The sequence below is a fragment of the Theobroma cacao genome, chromosome 1 (assembly GCF_000208745.1).
Source record: "Theobroma cacao cultivar B97-61/B2 chromosome 1, Criollo_cocoa_genome_V2, whole genome shotgun sequence".
Classification (NCBI taxonomy): Eukaryota; Viridiplantae; Streptophyta; class Magnoliopsida; order Malvales; family Malvaceae; genus Theobroma; species Theobroma cacao.
In genome coordinates, this window is record NC_030850.1 from 24,137,603 (window position 1) to 24,160,604 (window position 23,002).

General features: G+C 32.8%; 1 protein-coding gene across 1 annotated transcript; it reads right to left on the minus strand.

The window, feature by feature from the left end:
• Window positions 816-3,311, minus strand: LOC18612978 (transcription factor TCP4). The gene is made up of 2 exons (XM_007049977.2): window positions 2,904-3,311; window positions 816-2,714 (listed from the first exon to the last, which is right to left on the minus strand). The coding sequence occupies exon 2, from the start codon at window positions 2,339-2,341 to the stop codon at window positions 1,301-1,303; it is 1,041 nt and encodes a 346-aa protein (XP_007050039.1). The 5' UTR covers window positions 2,342-2,714; window positions 2,904-3,311; the 3' UTR covers window positions 816-1,300.

Below are 23,002 nucleotides of genomic sequence, written 5' to 3' on the forward strand. Positions count from 1 at the left end.
AAATCCAAGAAATTGAAAATAATCAAGAAAGTCATTTGCTTATATGAGTTTTAATCGTTACCTACATTAATTTGAAATCAAAATAACCCTTTTTTGAAAAAAATATTAAACAAATGATAACTTTTTTCGTCACCAAATTCAGTTGAAGCTAATGGCAACTACTGGATGTAGTCAATTTTTCTCGAACAATATACAATTTGTACTAGCAACTTAACAAAAACATCCTCAGCCTGAGAATTAACCAGTATTTATGCAAGGAAATTAATTTGCATATGTTGATAGGATTATAGATAAAATATAATAAAACAAGTTTGATGAATAAATTATCATTTGTTTATCTTATTTTTCATGCTTTTTTTTTATAATTGGAGGAGGGGGGATTCGAACCTTGCTGTTTAAGCAGTGTGATAATGCCCCAATCAATGAGTCAGATGCTCGAGTGCATCTTTTTTTTCATATATCTTTTACTAAGATGACTAAAACATTCACACCCAATTTCACATACCATAATATATCCTTTATATTTTAAAGAACACAGAGTCTTAGAGATTGGGGGAATAAAGAGATGAAAACATATAGTTATGCATAAAAAATAATATAAAGTAGTAATGATATGCTCTTTGATATTGTTTTATCTTTCTCCGTCCCAAAATTATGTTTATAATTGAACACATAAGTCCTATCTACCATTTAAGTATATATAGAGTCAATACTAATTTTGGTGTTACAAGTGAAGTAACACTAATCAATTAATGAAATTACATAATAATATTAAAAATATAAATTATGGATTGTTTAGTATTCTTCTTATAACATAAATTTAAAAGAAAATACCAACCCACGAGTGGGTGTGCCATATTCTAATATTATTAAACCAAATTCAGCCTAAGGGGACTCGGGTTCTCTTGAAACAAAAGTTGAGCCACCTAAGAAACACATACAACATCAATTCCGAACGAACAGAGAATTAATGCAAACCAAATTAAACCATAAAAAAGGTTTCAACCGATAAGATTCCAACTTCCAATGCTGAACAACTGAATTGAAAGGAATCGCCTCTCCTTCGATTCACCGGGACATCATTTACCGTGGCCGATGGTAGAAAATTCAACAAAAAGAAAAAGGTTACTTGCTAATTGTTTTGTTTTGTTTTTTTTTTTTTTTGTCTTTTAAGAGGGGTGGGGAAGGGGAGATTTGCTTGAAAATGTTTTCATGGAAACAAGCAGAACTGGTACAAAAGCAGATAATTCTAAGAAGAATAGAAAGTACCTACGAAAAAGGGGGATGCTCGGTTCTCCAATCAGCGGTAAGAATTGGGAGAAGAGGATGGTCTATTTGAAACAGAACTATGCTCCTCCTCCCCATGAATTAGTGCCGGAATGCTAAACCTTGGCAATCCATCAGATGCAAATCGGCTCCCAAATATGGATGCTTCGTGAATTTCCTGTGTTTTATGATGGTCCGGGGAAGCAACCGGCAAATCATCGCAAGTGCGAATGGATTCTAAAAAACTGGACTGAAGGGGTCCCCTTTGAGAAAATGTTAAGCCTTGGCCTACCAATGCTTGTTGCTGTGCCAATGGCAGCGAGTTGAAGACAAAGTTGGCCCTTGTATTTTCTCCACTGGTGTTCGTACTCCAAGCTACCATTCGCTGAAAATTGGTCTCAAACCCTACTTGAGCTGGGCCCGCAAAAAGGGTCTGACCGGTTGAAGGCGTATGGCTTGTGCCTCCCTGAGAATGGCTGTGAATTAGACCTGGGTCTTGAAATGAGTGAAGAGATAGGCCGAGATCTTCGGTGGGGGTCCTAGTTTTTGAGATTAAATCAGGTGGGTAGCGTGGAAAATTGATTGAAGAAGCGGTGGTGCTTGTGGGAAAGAAAGATTTCAGGGTATCAGCAATGGCGTCGTTCCCAAGTTGTTGTGCACCGAAAGAAGAATCATTGTTTGGGTTCTCGTCGAACTGCCTAAGCTGATAATTGTAGCCAGACGATTCTGATTGCTCTGCTATAGCCATTTCACCAGAGCCAGCATTAGGCTCATCAGTTTCCACAGCAGTACAAGTGTTAGTATTTGGGTGCCATGGTGGTAGCTCAGCAAGCTTGTCGATAGCTGACTTGGCTTTCTTGATGAGCCAGTCTACTGCTTTGCTGGGTCTGTCATAGCCCAGCCTGTCTTGAACATCATAGAATTGAATCGCGGTGTGGGCTGATAACCGGACCCTGCGATCCCTAGGACCTTTTACCGTATAGACCTTGCTATGGCGGTCTTTGCGTCCTGTGGATCGAATAATGTGGCCTCCTTGGACCTGAACTATTTCTCCTCCAACGCTCTTCATTCCCATTCTCTCTCTATACTTTGTATATTCTATGGTTTGGGGTAGGACTGTCTGATGGGTGGGATCTATGCCTTGTTCTTGAAGTTGTAAATTTTGGAGAAGCTGAAGCTATACATGATGGGTATGTGTGCCTGGAATTTCTCTTGTTTCTTTCTTGCGGCGTGGAATGGGTAATTTGATGGATAAGGCTTAGTGGGCGGTGATGACGACTGCGTTCTTACTCTTAAGATTTTTGCTCTTCCGGAGTGTCAGAATTTGTTGCAATTTTCTTGTGGCACTCAAAATCTCTGCTTTTTAGCTTCTCTTCACTCTCGCTGTTCTTGTTGTTGCTCATCTGTAACTGCCACCATCCTGAAGGCTAATGTTAATTCCCCAATAACTGCCATTTCATTCAACAGATCCCATAACACAATACGACCACCAAATCCAAAAAAAAAAAAACACCCATTAAAATACGAACAGATCCAGAACCCAAATTTCCTAGCAATTTATGTTTTTAATCTACTCGCCTATCCTTAGTCTTAGAAAAATGACAAAAATGGTGGGTTATTCAATAGAGGCTCAAAACCTTGTAAGGAGAAAAGAAATTGTGGAGTAACCAGTGTCCTGCTTCAGACGATATTCCTGGAAGCGCGGAAAAAAAGAAACAAGCAAGAATTGAATTGCAACTTCTGAAGACATCGGGAAACTCGCTTAACGGGTTTTTGGACTTACGCTAAAGGATTGAGGATTGAAGATGTCGGAAAGGAATCGAAAAGTAAAGATGAGAGGAGAAACAATAAGTTGGTCCCTGAAAACTGTTTGATGTTTCTGCTAAGAATGGCAGAATTTGGTCAGAGAGGAGAGATGGAAGATCTTATGTTTTCTCAGCCTCACGCAACAAGCAAAGGCCAAAACTCTATCAACTCAATCTCTTCAGAACCCGGTAAGTCTCTCTTATTTATGAACTTTTCTTAATCAGAATTGTTGGCGATGAGTTATGATTAGATAAAGTGGTGACACTAATGGCCACCCTTTCCACCCACTCTATTGATGGCTTTGATAGTGATATCTAAACCCTTTTCTCTGGTTCTTTTTTTTTTTTCCTAACCAAGTGCACTTTTATACTTGCAACTATAAAATATGTATGGTTACACCAAAAGCAAAGGACAAACATCCTCCCCCTTCACTTACTTTCTCAGAGCCTTTTTCAACACTTGCCAACCCCATCAGGCACGCGTCTAAGCAGTAATTGGATAAATAAACGAACGCACACCTGTAATCTACTTAATTTTCCACCCCTTTGAAAGAGAAGCCACTTTTGGCCAACGTAATATTAATCATGACAAGAAATTCAATTTATTCTTCTTCGAAACTCTCTTGTGGTACAGAACTTCTTTTTTCAATTTAGGTTTCATCTTTTGCTAATTGACTTTTGCTTTTGGCGACTACTATAATTTATACGCAAAAGAAAAAAAATTAATAAATAGTCACATAATTGATTAAAAATAAACAAATAATTAAATGTAACACTAATTATATCATAACTAATCTATCTATATCTATATCTCTATCTATATTTTTAATAGGTTTTGAATAATGAATATGGTCATTAATGACAACAATAATAATAAATTATTTGTTATCCTCATGATAATTACTAATTAGTACCATTTCCACATCATAAATTTGTTGGTCCCAAGCAAAGTAGTGTTGGAGCTGAATAATATTTAGTGTTTGTTTGGTCTAACTTTTTTTTAGTTTATCATCTCTTAAAGTAGAAGTTAGGTTAAACAAAATTTTCAAAAGCTCTTAAAAACTTAAAAAAAGTAATTTTTTTACAAAAAAAAAAATTTTAAAAAGAGTTTAAAGAAAAATTTCAAAGAACAGCCCCCTTTTCTCTTCATTTAAAAACATGTCAACTTTTCAAGAAATACCTTTTTATCTCAATCGATCTCCCTCTCCTCTTTCTCCCCCTGCCAATCATCATTCTCCAACGCAAATCGCGATCTCTCTTTACAAAAGATTACTAGGAACAAAAAAAGACCCAACAAAAAAATACCAAAACTTGATTTTTTTTGTTCTTATAAAGATTAAGAGAAAAGAAGACCCAAAATTCAAAGTTGCATTTAAGTACTATTTAAATATTTTCTCTCTTTTTCATGAAAAGGATTTTAATGTCAAATACATTTTTTCCTCTTTTCTCTTCTTTCTTAGGGAATTGAAGTATCATAGTCTGATTGCTTACTAGATCAACAAAAATCTAATATTATTACTACTATATCAAGTTTTAGAGCTGTTCTATTTTTATATAGATTTCTTTGATTTTAACATCTAAAATTTTATATAAACTTAAGTAGACTTGTTTCGCTTTAGTTTATTAGGTGATTGAAGATGACAAGAATACCCTTTTATGGTAATTTTAATCAAAATTAGAGTTTATATAATTTATTTTGTTAAATAGCTTACCAAACATTTTTAGCTTAATTTTAAAAGCTATTATTTTTCATAAGAGCTTTATAGCAGTTTTTAAGCAAAAAAAACTAGGCCAAACAAGCTCTTAATAGAGGAATTATGAAAATTTCTAAATTAAAGAGAGAAAGAAATGGACAATGGACAATGCAAAGTAATTTATAATGATTTAGTCTTCCCTAACATGCTCCCACGTAAGCGGTATGGGTATCACCATTAATTCCTACATGATCAAATTTTAACCAACCTTGGAGTTTATGTAATGTTAAGCAAGAATTGAAGTCATCACTTGATATTTATGTTAGAATCGAGAATCAAATACAAAGGTTTTAAGGGCACAAGTCTCATCATCACTAAAGAACTCAGTAAACATTCCAGTTTGTCCCAAAATATTTGTTGTTATATTTATTTAAACATATTACTCGAAAAAGCTCTTGAATTATTAAAAAAAATTTAAATAAACTTTTACTCTTTTATTATTTTCAATTAAACCTTTATACTTTTATTTTAGATCAAATAAGCCTATATGACTAATGATTGACTAATTGTTATTAATCAAAATGCCACTTATCATTTTATACTCATATGGCACTAACGTAACTTTATATGGAGGGTGAAAAATGCTACATGACCATGATATGTGCCACATTAGCATAATAGGTCATCATCAATTACGACTTGTCTGCATGACATGTTATCATTAATTATAACATGTCAATATGTCATGTCAGCATCACATGACATAAAATGATAAGTGATATTTTGACTAAGTCAACTATTAGTCATAAATGCTCATTTTACTTAAAATAAAAATATAAAAGCTTACTTGGTTCAAAATAAAAGTGTAGGAGCTTGAGTGAATGCAATAAAAGAATAATGATTTATTTGAATAGTTTAGAGACTTTTTTAGATAATTTTAGATATTATGACTTTTATTTATCTTGTGCATAATTTTTGAACTAAACTTGTGCCTTGATAATTTGGGTCATTTTGGGCTTGATTGCATTTTCATTTTAGACCTATTTATCTTGGGCCTTAATTACACTCTTTTCAAAATTTGGCTTTTAAGACCCATTAAATTTTCTTCTTTGGAGTGGACTAAGCCCCACATTTTTTGTAAGGTCCATGGAGCCCAATGGGACCTTATTTTTTAGTTTAATTTTATTTTTTATGTGTTTATAAATTTCTTTTTTATATTATATGAAAATTAATTATAAAAAAAAAGAAAACAAGTTAAAAAAAAGGAAGTGGTGCATCTGTGGCTATTGGGTTTCGTGGATAGAACTCCTTACCATAGCCATCAGCAAACACCCTTGCCTTAGCCACTTGCACAAGAAACCATTCTTTCCTCACAAGAAGCCAAGCTTCTAGTAGTTCCTGCAACCCCAAAATTGTACTCAAACTACCATCCTTCTCACCAAGTCAACCTCAATCTTCTCTATCAATAAACCAAAATTGTTGTATTTTTCTTATGCAAGATCAAGCTAGGAAAATTTTAGATAAAAACTAGAAACTAGATGTAATCCACTCCTATTGTGAAACCTCAACTTTTAATTAAAGAATAGAATGGTAAATCTTTAAGTAAGCATGTAATTTCCTTTGTTTGAACTAATATTTTGAACTTTAACCTTTGAAAAATCATAAATTTTGAACTATTAAGTTAATTTGATAAGCAATAGGGAAAGATGAGTCAAAATATGCGTTTTCAAGTAAATTTTTATATTTTGGAAAAAAAGTATCGATAGTTATTACTTAGAAGGCTTTTAAAAAGGATTTTGATGAACAAGTATTAATACTTCATTGAAAGCTATCGTTACTTGAAAATCAGAACCAAAACTATTGATAGCTCGACAAAAAAATTTGATACTTGTCACTGTTTAAACAAAAATAAAAAGGGCCAAATAATTGTTTCACTTCAAAATTGACCTCTTTAGGCATCTTTAAACCCTCAAATCCTCATTTTGCCTTTCTAAGCCATTTTCAATACCTTTCACTAAAAAACACCATTTTTAAAGGATTCAAGCTTGGTTTTGATTTTCTGGAACTACAAAGGTACGATTTTCAGCCTTCAAACTCTTTAAACCTTAGGTTTCAAGTTCTAATTTTCAATCTCTCTATAGTTTACATGTTTGTCTCCTTGGGTTTGGTCTTCCAAGTTGATTTTCTCTCTCTACTAGCTCACTAAGGTAAGAGAAAGGTAGATTTAATTGTTTAAGTGTTTAAGTTGATTTTCTGAAAGTTAGATTAAACCATATTAAGTTAGGGTTTATATTAGTTTAGCTTCAAGATACATGATTTATAGTTTATGTAGTTATTATGTTAATAGTTGAATGCTATAGGTATTGTTGAAAGTCCAAGAAGTTCATTGGAGTGAAGTGTTGATTGGTTTGTGTGCAGGTCGAGGTCTAGTTTTGAGGTGAGTACATATATTATTTTAAAGTATTTTAATATTTATAAACTAAGCTTCTCTATTTGACTCTTGCCTTACATTATTCCAATGCTATCTTTTATGAATGTAAACTTTTAAATCTAATTTAATGTTTTCGAACGAGGTTTTTCAAAACTATATGTGTATGTATATACCTATATTATTTACTACTTTTGAATAAGGAGGGACAAGGATTGTCGGATTTACCATGCAAGTGCCCATATCATTAACAAGTAATATAATAGAAAGTAGACGTTCATTCCCATGGAGAATTGCCCAAAACTTTTTGCTAAGTACTAAAATTAAAACAATTTAATCTTATCCAAACAACCAAATTTAAACTACTGAAAATTAAAAAAACTAAAACTAAAATTTAAAACTCAAAGTAAAAATAACTATTTAACTAGAGTCAATCAATCAAAAGTCTAGAACCACAATATCCACTCAACTTTTCATCCAAATCTCTTCTATTCCCTCTTTACTTACTAGATGGGCCTGAGTTGTTAACCTACAATTCTAATTTATTTATAAGTTTCTTCTGATGTTTTTATAAAAATATCTTCCTTAACCAATTTATTATATTCCTATGCAAATTGAAATCAAGAAAGATTCATTAAGCTTCGACTCTATTAATGGCTACATATGATATGTAAGTGTATTCCCACCCTACATGCGAATCAAATCAATTATCTCATGCAATTGATATTGAACATAAGCTCTTTCATCCATGGCTTACTCTAAACTCCTTCTTCCAGTTACGTTTAGGTTTCCAAATCAATCTAACTGGTGGCCAATCAATCAGACGCATTAAGAATAGGATTGAAATAAACAACTCAAACGCTATTAATCATAAGTAAGAAAGAATATTAAAAATTCAAACTATGCATTAGGTTCAATTGCAATTCTAGATTAAGAATTTAGTTCAACTTAACTACTAAAAACATCATAAAAAAAAAAAATTTACCCATCAAAGTAAACAAGAAAGAATAAAGATAACAAGAAAAGAAAGAACTCTAATATTTATTAAGCCTTCGATTTGCAATTTTTCTTACTTTCCTTGCTTTCTTTTTAGCTTCAATGCCTTTTTTTCTTCAGAAAAACCTTGCTTAATTGTTGCTTAAACGTGTTTTGGAAGGGTGGTTTAAATAGGCTTCAAAACTGAATGAGAATAGAAGTAAAAAACAACTCAAATTCTTGTCTCTACGTTGGGGGATGCAGCTATGGTGCTAGGTGGCCACGGCCACGAAGCTTGACTTATATATAGTTTTTAAAATTTCCTTGTCAATGGCCATGGCAATGGACAAGTGTGGGCTGCGGGCATGAACCTCTTGAATGTCTAAAGCCTGATGGTGTAGTCGGGGGTCAAAGCTGTAATGACCCTTCCTTGGTCGCTACCGGCATTCGAGACCTGCGGGAAAGACCCGTTAAGTCTCGAACAAGTCTTACTCACAATGCCCGTAGTTCACTAAATATGATCCCATTCCATGTTCATACTAAAAGCAATATACTCTCAAACCATGATTTAAACCATAAACATAATAATCGATTCAAACTCTAAACCATTTAATCACAAGAATATACATCGAAATTCGCATTCTTCAATTATTTACTTATAACAAAATCAATATCCGTTTACAACTTAATAAATAAAGTGCTATGACTCGACCTCTAACAGCGGAGCGACTCAAGATAAAATGCTATGAGATATATTTACCTATTTACGGTGGACCATACATGTCGATGATTACACGTTAGGCCGATCTTTGTTTGCAAAAAGGGGAAAAAAATGGCGTGTGAGTCTCACAGACTCAGTGATCATCGGCTCCGTGAGTAGAGGATAGATGGGAAACAAGCAAACATTAGCTTAGTTGAATATAAAAATGTAAGATTATAAGAACAATATATTTCAAACGGGGGTTTGGTGCTTTATATGAAAAATCGAGGATTTCTTGCTCATTATAAACACTTTAATTGGCAAATCAACCAAGGCAGATAAAATTTTCGCTACAAAACAGATCGATAACCTTATTCAAGATAATCATTTGAAATATTGAATTAAAATAATTTTACATAAAGAAAATTTCGCCGTCAAGATCAATTGACAATTTACTCAAATCAAATCAATATATTCGGCAAGCTCCCATGAAATCGAAAGTTAATCAAACTCATACATAAATCACGAATCACCTCGCACTCGAGGAGTTAAAATTCATTTCACCGTAAAAATAGGGGAGCTACAAAAAAATCGTTAAATTTCACTTTCACCATGCAAAGAAATATTAGTTTGAAAACCCAGAGTGCCACTTTCGAGTAGGGAATGAAAATAAACTCGTGGTCCCGCTACCACGTAATAACATCCGAGAGCATCGCTTCCATCAGATTCCCATATGCCATGGTGATCTCAATGATGTTGACCGACATCAGAGATAACAAGCGATCGCAACCTCGTAATCATCTGATGGCCTAGCCACACATACATATATCACAGGCCGTGGCCCCAACCACACCTAACTGCCCGTCGACGACCCAATGGTTCTCTAGCTAGAGCTCACTCATGCACGAGGGTCACACTTAACCGATGTGACATCCGGCCTACTCTCAACGCTGTCGGTTTATAAAACTATTTTAAAAATCACTTTATTTCCTTGAACTTTCATTTCAAAATTATTTCCAAAGCATTCAACATAGGGTATGATAAAATCTATCATTTTCTCAAAACATATTTACACATGAATTTCAAAATAATAATTTGCATGGTGAATAAGCAATATAACCATGAATGCACACTGCACAATATAAGGCATAGATTTGAGGCAAAACAGTGTGAAGGACTTGTTTCCCGATTTTTAAAACACTTTACATATAATTTATACATATATATATTTGAGATGATTTCTAAACATAATTTGCAACCACAATTTCCTAAGATTGATAACAGCACATGCTATTCACAATTGTCACGTTTAAAATAAATCATACGTATAGGTATATATTTATGAAAATTTTAAAATTCGCACCCATTACTCACCTAACAATAGCGGGATTACTACATTGCTATTGATTCATACACGTGTATAATTATTCCTATTTACCAGTCATGTACTTCATCTGGCACGCTTCCACGATAAACTTTCCTAGCAACAATTTAAACCCAATATACTTAATCACACACTTGTATGGGGAGCAGCTTAATAAAAATTCCTTAACTAAATTGCATATTTTTCATCCAAAATATGTACAATATTAAACCACCCATAAACTTTAATATAATATTAACTTACCATTTTTTTCCTTTTTTTTTAACTCTTTTGGCCGGCCCCTCCATCATTTCTGCTCATTCTTTCTTTTCCCTCCTTTCAGTCACTAACCAACTACTCTTTCTTCCTCTCTCCACCAGCAACAAGTTTCTTCCTTTTTGCCCCAAAATTGGCAGTAAAAGCTGTTGATTTCTTCTTAAAAAAATCAGCTATTTCTCTCCCTTAAAATTGGCAGCAAAACCAGCTCTTGTTTCCCCTTAAAATGACAGCAAAACTCTCCTCTTTTTACTCCTCTAAGTGGCAGCACACAACCTCCATTTTTCCTGCACAAACCGGCAGCAACACAACCTCTCTTTCTCACCATTTTGTTGCCATTTTTCTACTCTCTCACAGCACTCTTTCTGCCTTTTCTTTGCCTCATACATGGCATTCTCCAACTGCCATTTTCTGCTCTCTTACCAACCGGTGGTACCAGCTCTTTCTTTCTCCCTCAAAGCTGGCTTCTTTTTTTTTCTCTTTCTTTCTTCTTCTTTTTTCTTCTTCTTATTTGGCCGACACTCTCCAGATTTTTCCTTCCCTTTTCTCTCTCCTTTTCAACTCTTTTATTTCTCTTTACTTTCCTTCTTTTTCTCATCCTTTGCTGGCCCCATCATCATCATTATTTCTTATCTTTCTTTTGCCTTCACTCTATGTCGCTGGCCCCTACCCATTCAACATAAAAATATTGGTTTAGCTTCTTATTTGACCACATGGGCGACTGCCCATGTTGGTCTTTCCCTTTTTTTTTTTTTACAATTATATATATATACATTGTTATATTCATTTACTATTATTATTATTTATTTTATTTTCTTAAAATAATAAAATTTATATATAAATTTTCATTCATTATATTTGCTACACAATCCTTAAGTTTTCGTATTTTAGAATTAGTCCTTCCGACATATGTAAAAATTCTAATTTCCTTCTATCTTCCTTCTCTTACACGTGTACAACCAAAATATCGAAGTTATTCTTCAACGCGGTATCACCGTAGTATTTAAATATTGACTTACCCGCGTTAGCTCTATTTAATAAAATCTCATGGTTTCACTTACGTTATTTATCTTCAAAATTTATTCGTACTTTTTTCCCCCCACTTAAATTAATCATAGAACTTTCTCTCATGACTAATTTCAACAACCAATAAAATATTAATATTTTAATATTATTTATTTATAAAATAAAATAATATTTTTTCCAAAATGTTTTTCTCACCCATACCCGTTTTTCGACCTTTAATTTACATCAAGTGACTTTTCATTTTATCGATAGGGTCTTATTGATGGCTAAACGAGGATACGGGGTGTTACAATCTCCCCCACTTAATTAGAATTCGTCCCCAAATTCACGTCAGCATCAGGTTACTGATGTCACTTTACAATCGTACTTCACTTCCTTCTTCATAGGGATTTTAATCTTTCCGCCTCATTTATTTTTGTTTCAACTAAAACACGTTACATAGGTCCCTTATCATCTTAAAAATCAAAACCACGATACTCTTCATAATTATCTTCTATTATCACCATCATACAAGTATGCTTTGAACTCCATTATTAATTTTTGAACATATTTCCATTTCAATCTTGCCAATTTCGATCACAATCATGGTTACTTATAAATGTCCAATCATTATATATATTTATTTCATTTCGTGCTAAACTTTTCGACATTCAGTCATCTTGGTCCCATATACTACTACATAAGTCAAAACACTATAAACACACCATTTTCATTCCTGTGCATATTTTCAACATTGGGGGAAGTTCAAGCCTTCAATTGTTCTCACATACGTCATATTTACTTTGCTTCTAGGCGATTTAATTCTTTTTAGTTTTTCTGTAACATGCACGTCTTACGATTCATACTTCAACCTCATTCTTAAGCCAATGAGATTTACATCATGCAAGAAGGCAACTCACTTGCCAACCATTGACTTTGATTGAAGTTCTTTCATTCACCATCAATTTCTTTTCATTAGTTCAATTCCTTCATGTCTCAAAGCACGACATCATTACTAACAAAGTTAAATTTCATCTTCTAAATCAACCCCTCCAAATACTTGCATTATAATACTATCATCATTTATTTTCCATTCGTGGCTTTATCGCCACATAAAAAGTTTAGCATAACTATGAAATAACACTTCCTTTACTTCTACATCTCGATCATATTATTCTTTCTTTCTTTTTTTTTTTAACACTCGTAGTTTAATGTATTCTTTTCAAATTCTGTGCATTTCCAACACTTAGTTACTCACGTATTCATTAATCCCTTAAACACGTTCAGTTTCAAAGCATACACTTATCCTATAAGATATTTGGATGTGTCCTCATCCATTCATACCTCTATTTACGTTCTTAGGTTTCTAGTACACCACATAATTGACCTTGTCTTATTACTAATCTCTTTTCTTCGACTATATCATAATAAAATTGTAGATCGTCCCAATGATACTAGAAGTTCATTATGTTCTTATGCCAACTTCAAATTCCCTTCATTCACAATTTTCTCAATTGGCATTGGCGTTTCTTTATAACTTTGAGTGCATCTTTAGTCCACTCAATATTCCTCTTAATTCATCACATTGCATAATATCTTAGTAACTTTCCAACTCCCCTTTTCTTACATACCATGATATATAAATCAATAAGGAAAGCTTTCAATTCATGTATCGTTCTCCTAATCGATTAAATCCCCACATAACAACGTTCAATACCAAGGTCAACAACTCGAATTTAACTTTATATTCATTTTTCATACTTTCCACACCTTGCTCATGTGTCTAATGCAGGAGATGGTTCTAATGCCATGGCGCTGGATAGTTGGTATTGTGGCAGTGCAACTTGATTAAGCAATGGTCTCCAAATAACTCTTAGGTACATAATATCAAAGTGTACATAACCTCGCGTTGCGATCTTAACTTTACTCACAAATCCTTAATCAATTACATCTATAGGATGGACAATTCACTTAATTGTTATATCTTGCCTTTGCAGTCATAAAATTAAATTTTCCTAAACTTAAGATGCAGAAGCTCCCTCTTAGAGCTTATCCAAAAATCAACATTTTGTAAATTCCTTACTCTGGGGAGATCACATTCAAGATTGATTACTTGTATCATAGGTCACACTTTGGACCAAATAGACTTTTAAATTGATCTTTCAAGCAATTCATAAATCAATCTCAATTATAGAACTCCATATGGTCTTTAGACTAGAATCAATTTTCTTAAGTCATTTAACTTTAAACTACCACATTCACCACTAATCCTTTAATTCCTTGGCTTCATGTTAAGCATAGTAAAATTGAAGCTCATCCTTATAGCAGATTTGTTTATTAATCTTTTTCTTCTTGACCACACATCAATTATAATTGTCATTGATTTTCACCTTTGAGCTAATTCATGCACTTATAACTATACCTTAGCATAGTTCAATCAAACCTTTGAATCTCATTGTCGCTTAATTGAATTCAAAGCCAGCACCATCTAAGCTGCTATACACATATTTAGCACATATACTCTTATAAAATATTTCAAAAGTCCAACGCAATTTATATATGGATAGGGCAAGCGTAATCAACACATTGCACTTACCTCTGTGCACATGAATACCAGTTTACACCTCCTTTAATACTTAAATGTATAAACCTCAAGTTAACCTCAATGATCACTATTCGTTCCGGTCATGGTATACCCCTTATTACCGTTATCACACGTGCCCCTTTATATTAACCTCAAATACCATCCATGGTCATCAAATTTCTTCCCATTGACAATCATGGCTCAATGGTTAACTCCACCAAATAAATTAGTTATTTCGGACCTATTAGTCCAACTCCACTTTCCTCCATCCTTAGTCGAAAGAATACGTCATTACAGTACCTATTCATTAGGAGCATTTTACTTTAATATCTTTTCAATAACGGCTCGTGTCTCGGGTGACATCTCAAACCCGTACAACTGCAACATTTTTGCCCTTTACATGATGATAGCAAAAGAAAGGTAGGTTACTAAGAATAAGAGTTTATATAGCCTCCTGTCTATGACTTGTGCTACAGTCACAAACCATAAACAAGACTCTACAATAACTCTGACAACTCCGCTGACTGACACAGAAATCCCTAGGACTCGACTAAACTTAGTGTTATGATACCACATTTGTAACAACCCCTCCTTGGTCGCTACTGGAGTCCGAGACCTCTAGGAAAGACCCGTTAAGTCTCGAAAAAGCCTTACTCACAATGCCCGTTAGTTCACTATATATGATCCCATTCCATATTGATACTAAAAGCAATATACTCTCATACCATGATTTAAACCATAAACATAATAATCGATTCAAACTCTAAACCATTCAATCACAAGAATATACATCGAAATTCACATTCTTCAATTATTTACTTATAACAAAATCAATATCCGTTTACAACTTAATAGATAAAGTGCTATGACTCGACCTCTAACAACAGAGCAACTCAGGATATAATGCTATAAGATGGATTTACCTATTTGTGGTGGACCATACATGCCGATGATTACACGTTAGGCCGATCTCTGTTTGTAAAAAAGGGAAAAAGAGGGGTGTGAGTCTCACAAACTCAGTGATCATCGGCTCTGTGAGTAGAGGATAGATGGGAAACAAGTAAACAGCAGATCAGTTGCATATAAAAATGTAAGATTATAAAAACAATATATTTCAAACGGGGGTTTTGTGCTTTATATGAAAAATCGAGGATTTCTTACTCATTATAAACACTTCAATTGGTCAATCAACCAAGGCAGATAAAATTTTTGCTACAAAATAGATTGATAACCTTATTCAAGACAATCATTTGAAATATTGAATTAAAACAATTTTACATAAAGAAAATTTTGCCGTCAAGATCAATTGACAATTTACTCAAATCAAATCAATATATTCGGCAAGCTCCCATGAAATCGAAAGTTAATCAAACTCATACATAAATCACAAATCACCTCGCACTCGAGGATTTAAAATTCATTTCACCGTAAAAATAAGGGAGCTGCAGAAAAATCATTAAATTTCGTTTTCACCATGCAAAGAAATATGAGTTTTAAAACCCAGAGATGCCACTCTCGAGTAGGGAATGAAAATAAACTCGTGGTCCTGCTACCACATAATAACATCCGGGAGCATCGCTTCCATCGAATTCCCATATGCCATGGCGATCTCAACGATGTTGGTCGACATCGGAGATAACAAGCGGTCGCAACCGCGTAATCATCTGGTGGCCTAGGCACACATACATATATCACAGGCTGTGGCCCCAACCATGCCTAACTGCCCATCGGTGACCCAATGGTTCTCTAGCTAAAGCTCACTCGTGCACGAGGGTCACACTTAATCGATGTGACATTCGACCTACTCTCGATGCTCTCAGTTTATAAAACTATTTTAAAAATCAATTTATTTCCTTGAACTCTCGTTTCAAAATTATTTCCAAAGCATTCAACATAGGGTATGATAAAATATATTGTTTTCTCAAAATATATTTACGGATGAATTTCAAAACAATAATTCGCATGGTGAATAAGCAATATAACCATGAATGCATACTGCACAATATAAGGCACAAATTTTGAGGCAAAACAGTGTGAAGGGCTTGTTTCTTGATTTTCAAAACACTTTACATATAATTTATACATACATATATTCGAGACGATTTCTAAACACAATTTGCAATACACTTAATCACACACTTGTATGGGGAGCAGCTTAATAAACATTCCTTAACTAAATTGCATATTTTTCATCCAAAATATGCACAATATTAAACCACCCATAAACCTTAATATAATATTAACTTACCATTTTTCCCCTTCTTTTTTTTTACTCTCTTGGCCGGCTCCTCCATCATTTCTTCTCTTTCTTTCTTCTCCCTCCTTTCACTCACCAATCGGCTGCTCTTTCTTCCTCTCTCCACTAGCAACAAGTTTCTTCATTTTCTCCCTCAAAATTGGCGATCAAAGCTACTAATTTCTTCCTAAAAAAAATTAGCTCTCTCTCCCTTAAAATTGACAGCAAAACCAGCTCTTTCTTCCCCTTAAAATGACAGCAACACTCTTCTCTTTTTACTCCTTTAAGTGGCAGCACACAACCTCCATTTTTCTTGCACAAACCGATAGCAACACAACCTTTCTTTCTCACCCTCTTGTTGCCATTTTTCTACTCTCTCACCAGCATTATTTCTCCCTTTTCTTTGCCTCATACACGGCACTCTCTAGTTGCCATTTTCTGCTCTCTCACCAGTCGGCGGTACCAGCTCTTTCTTTCTCCCTCAAAGTCGGCTTCTTTTTTTTTTCTCTTTCTTTCTTCTTCTTCTTTGGCCGACACTCTTCAGATTTTTCCTTTTTTTCTCTCTCCTTTTCATATCTTTTATTTCTCTTTACTTTCTTTCGTTTTCTCATCCTTTGTCGGCCCCATCATCATCATTATTTCTTCTCTTTCTTTTGCCTTCACTCTATGTGGCCGGCCCCTACCCATTCAATACAAAAATATTGGTTTAGCTTCTTATTTTACCATATGGGCGGCTACCCGTGTTGGTCTTTCCCTTTTTTTTTACTAATTATATATATATATACATTTTTAGATTCATTTACTATTATTATTATTTTTATTATTATTTATTTTATTTTCTTAAAATAACAAAATTTACATATAAATTTTCATTCATTGTATTTACTACACAATCCTTAAGTTTTCGTATTTTAAAATTGGTCCTTTCGACATGTGTAAAAATTTTAATTTCCTTATATCTTCCTTCTCTTACACGTGTACAATCAAAATATTGAAGTTATTCTTCAACGAGGTATCATCGTAATATTTAAATATTGACTTACCCGCGTTAGCTCTATTTAATAAAATCTCGCGATTTCACTTACGTTATTTATCTTCAAAATTTATTCGTACTTCTTCTCCCCCACTTAAATTAGTCATAGAACTTTCTCTCATGACTAATTTCGACAATCAATAAAAAATTAATATTTTAATATTATTTATTTATAAAATAAAATAATATTTGTTTTTCAAAATGTTCTTCTCATCTATACCCATTTTTCGACCTTTAATTTATATCAAATGACTCTTTGTTTTATCGATAGGGTCTTATTGATGGTTAAACAAGGATACGGGGTCTTACAACAGCCATGAAGTGGTGAAAGCCGCGGCCACCAAATGTGTTCTTTGAATTTTTAGGCTCTACTACATTACTTCAACTTTTGACACAATTTTCTTCTATTTCAAGGCTGAACTAGTAAAGTGGTAAACTTGAAAGTTGTAGCTCTACCTCTCAGATTTTCAATGGTCTAAGAATCACATCATTTAGACTTTTGTTGTGGGAGATATGCTCAAAATACTACAACATATGTATGTAGTGGAAGTCTGCACCTATAATGCACTCTCCTTCTTTAATTAAAAGTCCTTCAACATAACACAACTACAAAAGAACAATTTAATCAAGAGCAACCATACTTAGACAAATCAACCACTAACTTAACCTAAAATAATCTAAATTCAATTGACCTAGCATAATTTACTTAAATTAAAATAAACAGCTAAAAATGCTTAAAAATTTAAGATAAAACTCTAGAACATAGCAAATTATTAACCAAAATTAAGACCAAATAACTCTATATCATAGAGTTATTACATCCCTAAACTTAATATTGCTAGTCCTTGAGCAAAACATAAAAGAAAAACTAAAGCGAAAACAACTTAAATGATGAAAGCAATTATAAGTAAACAACTAACTTGAGACATGTAGCACCAATTCAATGATCTCCATAATTTCCTCAAAAGTATATCTATAAATCTTCAACTGAAGATAAAATATAGGCATCATTCAAGTTCATGTTTCAATTCAAATTCAAGCCATTCTTGAATGGATTTTTGTATGTGTGAAATCTTTTACAAAGAACATCATACTTATCTGGATGAGTTTATACCAAATGCAAAATTGTGGATTAGTATTAGAAATCTATAGGTTTGATTTTCATCTCTTTCTCCACTAATGTAGACTAATACTAAGTCGAGGATCATTAGATCTTCATTAAGCTTGTAATGCATAGATAAGGTTTAGGTAGGATAAAGGATATTAACACTCTCATGATTATTTAGTGCATGTTCTCGATTTTATCACGCAAGTGCACGTATTGTAAACAAGTAATATAGTGGAAAGAAAAGTTCGTTCCCACGGAGAATTGACCAAGTCTTTTTGTTAATTACTAAAATTAAAAAACTTAACTTATCCAAACAACTGAATTTTATACTACTGAAAAAATAAAGAAACTAAAATTTAAACTAAAATTGAAAGCAAAAGTAACAATTTACGTAGCATCGATTAATCAAAAGTCTAGAACTGTAACATCCTCTCAATGTTTCATCTAAATTTCTTCTATTCTCTCTTTGCTTACTAGATAGACTTGAGTTGTTAACCTAGAGTTCTAATTTATTTATAAGTCTCCGTCAAGTTTATTTATAAAATATCTATCTTAGCCAATTTACTATATGTCTATGTAAATTGAAATTAAGAAAGACTCATTAAGTTCAGACTCTAATCTTGGCTACATATGACATGTAGGTGTATGTGTACCCTACACATGAATCAAATCAAACATTTCATGCAATTGATATTGAACATATGTTATTTCATCCAAGGCTTACTTTAAACTCTCTTTCTCAATTCCGTTTAGGTTTCCAAATCAATCTAACTAGTGGCAAATCAATTAGACACAATAAGAACACTACTGAAATAAACAACTAAAACATTATAAATTATAACCAAGAAAGAATATTAAAAACTCATACTACACATTAGGTTCAATTATGATTCTAGATTAAAAACTTAGTTCAACATAATGCATGTAAACATCATCCACAAAAGGAATTTATCCATCAAAACTAAACAAGAAAGTATAAAGATAACAAGAAAAGAAAGAACTCTAATATTTATCACGCTTTTGATTCGCTATCTACCCTGCTTTCCTTGTTTCCTTGCTAGCTTCAATGCTTATTCTTCTTGAGAAAAACCTAGCTTAATTATTGCTTTTTTGTATTTCTCAAAGGGGAATTCACTAAAGCTCGAGTCCAAGGCCAGATAGAAGTTAAATAGCTCACAAATTCTTCTTTATAATTTTTATTCAAAGTTTTCCTTTGGGCACCACGGCATTGGGTGCTTGGTGGCCATAACACTGAGGCTCATTTATGGCTTGAGGTGTCTTTCTCAATTAGGGTGCCACGGAGCTGATTCGATGATGGCTGTAGGGCTCGAAGCTTTATATTGCACATTCAAACTCTATTATACTACTTCAATTTTGACATGATTTTTAACCACCTTCCAGGCTGAATTTGGAAAAATGATAAACATAAATGTGCTAGCTCTGCCTCTCAGATTTTCAATGGTTTAAGAATTACATCCATTGCATTTCTGTAACGAAAGATATGCTTGAAATACCACAACATATACAATTAAAGTCTGCACCTAAAATGCGTCTCTTTCACCAAATAGGCTCTCTTTTCAAAGCACACCTACAAAGAACATAAAACTTAACTTAAATAATAACTAAATTTAAAATAAAACATTAAATAGAGCTTAACATAATTAAACCCAATATAATAAAATAAAATAAAATAAATGGATAAAAACTTATAATATTTAAATTAAATCTTAATAACTTAACAAATATATTAGAAATTAAGACCAAATAATTCTACAAAATAGAGTTATCGCACCCTTAAACTGAATATTTTGCTAGTCTTTGAGCAAAACATAGAAGAAAAACTAAACAAAAGTGAAAGCAATTTAAATGATGAAATCAGCCTAAATAAACAAACTAACTAGAGACAAATAGACCAAATCAATGATCTCCGTAAGTTCCTTAAAAGTATATCTATAAATCTCCAACTCAAGGCAAAATATAAACATCATTGAAATTCATGTTTCAATTCAATTGCAAGTACATTCTTGAATGGATTTGTGTGTGTGTGTGTGAAATTTTTTACAAAGAATATTATGCTATCTAGATGAGTTTATGCCAATGCAAAATTCAAATTAGTTCTCGAACTCTATAAGTTTGCTTTTCATCTCTCTCTCCACTAATGTAGACTAATACTAAGTCAAGGATCGATAGCTTTTTATTAAGCTTGTAATGTATGGCTAGGGTCAAGGTAGGACAAAGGATAATAATTTGGCTCAATTGACCTTAAGCACATAATCATTCTAGGGCCTATATAGAGCACTATTTTCATTCTCCACATACAGTCATTCTTTCACTTTGAACTTTTCTTTTCATTCAACAACTTTAATTCTTGTTTTTCTTTCATCACAATTTTACACCTCTAAACTTATTTCTTTGTATTGTAGGTAGTGGGGTGATTTCTTTTCAACAAATTCACTTTTTTTTAACCTTATGCATTTAGCTCAATATATATTTCCTGAAACAATATACATGCTTAGAAGTGAGGGATGTAAAATTGGAAATTTTATTTTAACACTAGGCTCAATTATTATGTGGTTAAACAAAGAAAATGGATAAACTATAACAAGGTTGGCTTGAAAGGCTCAAATGGCCTAAAGATGGCATAAATCATCTCCCTACCTAAGTATTGCCTAGATTTCATCTTGAGAGAGAATCGAGCAAAGTCTAGAATTCATGACATAATCTAAAATTCACATCAATATAAACCTTCTTTAGATATGGACAATAATTTAAAGCAAAAGATATAATGCTCAATATATGTGGAAATCACATCTTAACAATGATACTAAAGAAAAGAATTTAGCATGAACCAAAAAATATCCATATTCACCAAGAGCTAAAGATACAAGATAACTAAACTCTCATAATTGAATAAGGAAATCACTAACAAATTTGGTACTAATTACTCTAGATCCTAAAATTTTCAAACAATCATAATGAAAATTAAATGATAAATTATCCTAATTAAGTTAAAGTTTAAATAAACATGCAAACAAAATTAAATCCTAAATTCCCACAGAATATCCACCACTAGAAAATAAGCTCTCCCCCCAAACTTAAATCAAACATTGTCCTTAATGTTAGACAAATAAAGGAAAGGTAAATACTACTATAATTGAATTTCTCCATGCAAGTGTACATATCGCAACAAGTAATATAGAGGTAAATAGAGTGTTGAATCCCACAGTGGATTGCACCAACTTAAGCTAAGTACTAAAATTATGGCAAACTAATTTTGTCCAAGTACTCAAAATTAAAAGATTAATTAAAAGCAAAATTGAACTGACAAATTAAAATTAATAGTTGAAAGGCAAAAGTTACTCGAAAAACAATTGATTAAAAACTTAGGATTTTAATGGATTGAGTTGCTAACCTAAAGTCCTAGGTCATTTATAAGTCTTTGTTGAGGTGTTCATAAGAATATCTTAATTAAAACATATGAATCCTCTTCCTCTCTCTAAACTTATTTCAATGGATTAAGTTGCTAACCAAAAGTGCCAAGTTATTTATAAGTCTCTGTTAAGCTGCTCATAAAAATATCTCTCTAAATTAATATACTATATATCTATATAAATTCAACTGCAGACAGATTCATTAAGTTTGTGCTCTAATCTTGGCTACATGCGACACGTAGGTATATATCTATCCTATATGCAAATCAAATCACCTAATCAACTGAGTGAATTTGAACGCATGCTATACCATTCATGGCATAATCTAAACTCCCTCCATCAAGTTATATTTAGATATCAAAATCAATCTAATTGGTGATCAAGCAATTAAAAGCATTAAACATAGAATTGGAATAAACAACTCATATTTCATTGAAAATAAGCAAAAGAGAGATTTAAAATCTGAATTACATATTGAGTTCCATCATAATCCTAGAAAAATTAAATTAGATCATAATGTTAACTAAAAACATCATCCAAAGAAAATTAACCATTAATCCAAGTCAAAGAAAATAAAAGAAAAACAAAGTAGAGAGAAAAACTAATAGTTAAAGCTTTTGAATATTAATTCTCCCTCGAATTCTCTTGCTTTCTTGCTTTGTTTTTAGGCTTTTTTTTCTCTAGAATAGTTGCTCTATATCTCCACTTTAAAACCTCTAAAAAAGGCCTTTTTTATAGTGTCACGACCCAAAATTCTGGGCCATGATCAATGCATGGGCCCAACGGATGTAGTCCACTAAGCCCAAGCAAGCCTATTAATCTGACGTGTTCATCATTCCATCATAACCGCTAAGTCATATTTCATAACTTAGAATTCAAAATAATACTACACATTGCCATCTCATACTGGCATACCAAACAAGTGTATATACATTGTCTACAACATGTATCTTAACAATTTACATTAGGTTCGTCTATACACAACAAAATAATACTCTACTTTCAGCGAAGGGACTCGGACGAATGTACAGCTACTGAATGCCGAGACACCTACCAAAAGATGGATACAAGTCTACAAGGACACCTCGTCCTAGTTAC